Source organism: Lucilia cuprina, chromosome 3 (assembly GCF_022045245.1).
Source record: "Lucilia cuprina isolate Lc7/37 chromosome 3, ASM2204524v1, whole genome shotgun sequence".
Lineage (NCBI taxonomy): Eukaryota > Metazoa > Arthropoda > Insecta > Diptera > Calliphoridae > Lucilia > Lucilia cuprina.
In genome coordinates, this window is record NC_060951.1 from 29,568,538 (window position 1) to 29,575,009 (window position 6,472).

The window sequence follows — 6,472 nt, forward strand, 5'->3', positions numbered from 1 at the left end:
GAATTAGAACTGAATTAGAACTGAACTAGAACTGAACTAGAACTGAACTAGAACTGAACTAGAACTGAACTAGAATTGAACTAGAACTGAACTAGAACTGAACTAGAATTGAACAAGATCTGAACTATAATGTGGTTTAGTTTTTTTTTTTTTGACTAATTGTTAAAATATAATTTTATAAATTTATCACAATCAATAACAAAAAGTGTTAAAAAACGCTTTAAAATACTATTTACCCAAGAATTATAGAAACATAGATTGCGCATTCAGTATGTAAAAAAATATTCGTTCTGCGCATGTACGTCATATCAGCCTAGAACTTGAGAAAAATAAAAGCAAAACATAAACAAAGTGACATTTTTGGAAAATAAAAAAATATTTCAATACAAATAAAATACATAATACAAATAAAAAAAAAAAACTAATTTCGCACGCCTTGGAGTTGTTGGTGCTTTTGCAATTTTTCACAGCGCATTTCATATTTAAAGTATTTTATTTTTTTAAATTTTTACAAAATTTTTTGACGTTTTTAAAATTTTTTTAAATTTTTTTTTAGACGTCAATCACTTTATTTGCTGATGTGACGTAGCACATCGAACACCTGTTGATTTAAACCAAAAAAAACCTGCGCAATGCGTAATCTATATATTTATAATTCTTGCTATTTACCAATTATTATTGACAACTCCAGTTATTGACATTCCTTAACAATCAGTATTTAACTTATACCAAAAAACCCCAACCTCCTTAATCACTCCTAATCCCAAGACACACAACTACTCCTCCTTAATATAAACCGTAAAATAATGAGAACTCTAATGTACACCCTAGCAGCCTACAGCAGAGTTTAAAAAATAATAGAAGTTAAAAATATTTACAAAACTCCTTACTCAACCACTTCCAAACACTTCAATTTTATGCTGCTTTTTGAACTTCACTTGTCATTAGTGGTAAGTATGTCCTTAAATTTAGAAAGCACACATACATATAATACTTTGAGAATAAAAAAACACACAGGAACAATAAAAAAACAAATACTAAATGCGTTTTCCTAATGCTCCCACATATTTTCATAGTTTATGGGAAAAACTCTTATAGGAAAGGATGAGTGCGTGTTTGGAGAGTTTTACAGTGTAGTAATGTACTGTTATGTGTGGAGGGGTGGGGCGTTTTGGGTGTTAGAGAGAGTATTAAATAAAAGTAGACAAAAACAATACTTACAATATTTATCTGTGCAAGTGTGTAAACATGAGTATGTAAGTAAGTATGTATGTATTAGTATGACTGTTACATCAACTATATTATTACACTGCACTTACTGGTACAGAGAAAGAAAAATTTTGAAGTGAATTTATTTTACTGTCTCTTCATATGAAACGACTGACACTTTATTTTGTCTTCCAGTGCGGGTTTTTTGTTACAGGAGAAAATAAATAAATGGGAGAGAGAGAGAGGGAGATTAGATGAATGAATGACTGACTGAAACATTTGATGCCACATTTAGAAACATTTTTACCGTTTTTAATGATAAAGTTTGACTTTTATTTTTTATTGTTGTTGTTGCTGCTGCTTTTTTATGAAGACAAACAGAGAGTTTGAGAAACAGAAAAGAAGACTTTATTTGTCAATATTAAGTATTATGAGAAGTATATTTGTGTGTGTGCGTTACATTTATTTGTTTTTAATGCTGGTATAAAGTCCCTGTTGTTTGAGGTGTGAGTTCCTTATGATTTTGGGTTACTCCTGTTTAAATTCCTGGGATAAAATCTTATAAATTACAATCTTTCTTCGTTTTGTTTTCTAATGTATAATAGACACTGTTCAAAGTTAAAAATTCTTCTTTAAAGGTTTTAAACAGAAAAAACATTTTAAAACAGATAACGGTACAGAGTAACAAATAAGCTCTTTGTGTAGCTTTAAAACTGACGTAGAATGAGAAAGCCTTAAGCCATAGTAGACATAACAACATTACTCTCTGCATTACTTGGTAAGTTGAAAATGATGTTTGACTTACTTAAGTTGTTCTTTGTTTGTAGATATCATTGTCTAAACTGGTTACTTTGACTATCATTAAAACTGCAAGGATTTACATACAGAATGAAGATTGACACAGAATCCTTTTTACTAACACTTTGTTATATTCTTTTTTTTGTAATTTATCCCTAATTGAGGGTGTGAATTTAAATAAACACTAAAGTATAATGTTGTAATACAAATCAGAAATCCACACTGTAGTAAAGTAAAGGATTTTATCTTTTAATTTAAGAACTTTATTTAAATAAAAAAAATATTTAATGTGCAAAATCAAGTTTGGGTATTTCCCAAATTTCACTCTATTACTCCATGGCTAATCGTAGCATTTCGGTCGATTACACAGGCCAAGGAAGTCAAATCTTTAAAATCAAAATAAATAAAATTTTACTTTAGGTGATTAATTTGAATCTGCTATCAGTCATTCTTTAGCACAAATTTTCTGGCAATATAACACTGACTTTAATGTTCATTTACGTTTAAGGGTTAATTTAGATTATTTTAACTATTATAATTATGAATCTTTTTAATATCTCTTTAGTTTTTTTATAAATTAGTTACATTTAAATAATATTTTGCTACGGTTTTATTAATATGTTATATTATTAGTTAATTGAACTTTGAACTTTACAGTTTAGGGGTTAATATTGCTCGATTTTACTAAAACTTCTGCTCTAAGGTGTGTGTAGGATCTCTATTTTTGGGTGTCACAAACATCAGCATAAACAAAGTATGTGTTAAAATTTTATTTAAATTGCTTTCTGTAAGGTGACAACAAGCTTGACATGGACACACAGACGTACGTAAAATTCAATCACAAATCATTCAATCGATCATTCTGAGCCGATTGGTATACTTGAAGTTAAGTTCAAGTATATGACAGAAAGACGGACGGACAGGCTAATAAATAGACAAACATCAGCACAAATGCATAATATGCTTCTCACTACATATAGTAGTGTAGGGTATAAAAACTTATCAAATGGTCAAAAAATATACATCGATTCTGAAACTTCTCAGGAGATGAAAGTGAAAATATCGAAAATTTGGACAGCGAAGATATCTAAGGTCTTCAAATATTTGATTGTTTTAATCTATATATTTGTATATTTGAGATAATATAAGAGAGTCCTCAAACTTTGTCGCAGGAACTTTAGTGTCGATATATCATTATTTAGGTCAAAAAGTGGGCGGATCAGCATTAGGGGGCGTGGTACCTACAAAAATTCCTTTATCTTGGAAAATATTACAATTAGAATCTTAAATTTTTTTACGAATAACTTCCAAGTAAATATTTTGAGATATTAATTGGTGGACTACCCTTGGGGGGATTTGTGGCCTTCCATATAAGTTTAATACAAAATTTTGTTTATCTTGGAAACTAATAGAACTAGATTCTTCATACTTTGCACAAATCACTTTTGTAATCATTTGAACATTTTGGAGAAAAAAATGGGCGGACTTTCATCTGGGGGGGATATGAATTAAATAGAATAATTCTTATAACTGAAAAACTATTAGAGCTAGAATTTTCAAATTTTACATGAAGAACTTTGACTTTTATGTACATATTTAGAAAAAAATAGGAGGACTTTCAATAAAGGGGCTTGGGGCTTATATGAATTAAATACAAAATTTCGTATACTTTGGAATCTTTTAGATTATTAAAATATTTCATAGATTGATAGAAATTGTCGAACTTGAAATAACTTGCGTGGCATCTCTCATATGTAATATATTGAAAATCTTCAAAATCATTAAGTGGGTTATTATTTATATTGCTTTTAGGTTAGCAAAGCACACTGGTTATAGCTAGTCAAATTTGTAGACAAACATGAATCACACAAAAGGACATGGCTAAAACGATTCTGCTTTATATAAGGAATCAAAATATTTCCATATAATTTATAGGACCAGCTGTTTAGAAATGCCATACAAAATTTTTTATGTATTAAATGCACTATTTTGTCTGTGGCGTTCTCGAGGAAGCGTTTTGCTATCTAAACTTTAGAAAACTTCTTTGTAGTAATTTAAAGAGCATTTCATTGCTTAAAGTTTTTAAAAACTCAACCGCAAACTTATTTCTTCAAATCTTTAAATTTAACCATTTTTAAACAATAAACTTCTATAACAGATTTCAGTATTTTCAAAAAGTTTTAATATAAACAAGTTTTAACATAAACTTTGTTCACAAACCTAAGGAGTGAGATCGAAAAATTCTTAACATACATATATGTTTATAAAAAAGAAACCACTAAACTTACAGCTTTATTTTTTTTTATTTGATTCAAATTATTATTACAATTTACAAAAAAAAATATTTTTATAGTTTTAATCACTAGTAATGAAATTTTGAACCCTTTTCGGAAACCCTTCCATTAACGTTTTTATAGTGCTTTCTGTCACTTTGCTCGAACATGTAGTCCATCTCCGTTTAAAATCTACCACACTTTTGGACACCTTTTTTGTACTCTTCAATTCTCTTTTAACAAGAGCCCAATATCTCTCCACTGGCCTTAGCTCCGGGCAGTTTGGAGGATTTGCCTCTCTTGGTACAAATACCACATTATTGTTCTTGTACCACTCAAGAGCTTGTTTACCATAGTGACAGGATGCCAAGTCAGGCCAAAAATAAGTGGACACATTATGAAGTCTTATGAATGGAAGCAGCCTTTTTTGTAAACATTCCTTTATGTAAATTTCGGTATTTATAGAGCCCTTTGTAACAAATGATTGGCTTCTGCATATTGCTTGCCATACCAAGAACTTTCTGGGAAATTTTGTCTGCTTTTGGGTCCTAAACTTTTCTTCAACATTCCCTTGAGCATCAGCAACATAAAACTTTTGACCTGGAAGTTGCGAAAAATCTGCCAGAACATACGTTTCGTCATCCATTATGCAGCAAGAATATTTTTTTATAAAACTTGACTTCAATTTCCGTGCTCTGTTTTTGGCCTCTAAATTTTTAGCAGCGTTCCTGTCAGGAACTTTTTGAGCCTTGTATGTTCTTAAACCTGCATTAGCTTTAACTTTTCGTACCAAATAGTCCGAGCACTGAGCTAACCGAGCTGCTTTCCTACCGGATGTGTTGGGAGCTTTTTTGAAAATGCGTTCTATTTTTTTGGCTTTAGAAACATCATGTGGACCATTCCTTCTACCTGAACCAGGTTTTCTATCAACTGACAAGTTCTCCCGGTACTGTTTAATAACATTGGAAACAGTTTGACGCAGACCTTTGTATGCTTGGCCAACTTTTTGTAAGACCAAGTTGGGTTTAGTTGAAAATATTTAATAATTTTAGTACGCACTTTTTTTGGTCACTGATTTTAATCAGATTAACAAAAAAAAATTAATATAATTGACATTACACATAATAACTGACATGTTTTTCAAAGGTAACTTGATCAAAAAAATCAAATAATGCTTTGGTTGAAAAATGTAATGAAAAACGTGTGTTAAGAATTTTTCGATCTTACTCCTTACACTCTCAATCAGATTAATCTTTATATTTTTTAAAATTTTATTTCCAATTTATTAATTACTTTTTATTGCATTTCAAAAAAATTTGAATATTGCATTTGTTTGTAAATTTGTTCATTTTATAATTAAAATATTTAACAAATAAATGTCATTTAATTTTGTAATTTGTTGTTTTTGGCAAAATAATAAATTTTGCTAAATTTTATTATTATTATTTTTTTAATTTCCAAAAAATTGTTGTTTACCTTTTTGATTGTCTTTCATTTAAAAAAAATAAACGTCAAAGTTTATTTCCAAAATAAAAAAGAAAACAATAAAACGTAAATAATTTCTTAGAATTATACGTTTTTTTTTCTGTTAAATATTTTATTAAAAATTTAATTAAATTTTAAATTTTATTCTCTTTTCACTTTCACTTAGAATTTTTTATTTTATTTTTATTTTTTCTTATAAATTTTCTAATATTTTTTTTTTAATTTCTTTAAAAAAATATCTAATTTTTAATAAATTTTATTTTTTTTCTTCAATTTCTTTTTTTTAATTCATTTAATTTAAATTGTTACAATTTCACACGCGTTTCTTTTTTCACTTTCTTTTACAAATCTAACTGTGTTTTATTTTAAATCCCGTTAAATTTTTCTCGCTTCTTCTTATTTTACATACGAGTTTATTTTCTACTTTTTTCTAAGAATTTTTCTTTACTTGTTTCTCGGTTCTTTTTAAAAGACGACTTGACTGTTGCTCGTTTTGTTGATAACTGAATTCAGCGCGAAAATTGTGTGTTGTTGTTTTCATTTTTCTTTTTTTTTTTTGCCTTAACTTTCTATACTAGAAGAAGCTCAAAACAACAACAATTGCTTGCTGCTGCTGCACCAAAATGAAAATTTTGTGTTGGTTGCTGTCTATATACATGTATGTATGTATGTATGTATGTATGTATGTGTGGGTGTCTGTGTGTTCT

The 6,472-nt window shown here is 28.7% G+C and overlaps 1 protein-coding gene across 1 annotated transcript in view; it reads right to left on the reverse strand.

Annotated features, from left to right (window-relative positions):
* The window catches only part of LOC111684070 (cytosolic carboxypeptidase Nna1-like), a 35,302-nt gene extending 29,484 nt beyond the window's left edge, over positions 1-5,818 (reverse strand). Inside the window, exon 1 of the mRNA XM_046947532.1 lies at positions 5,757-5,818. Coding sequence (XP_046803488.1) covers positions 5,757-5,775 — 19 coding nt within the window. The 5' untranslated portion in view covers positions 5,776-5,818. The remainder of the gene's footprint in view (positions 1-5,756) is intronic.
* Between the last annotated feature and the right edge of the window lie 654 nt (positions 5,819-6,472).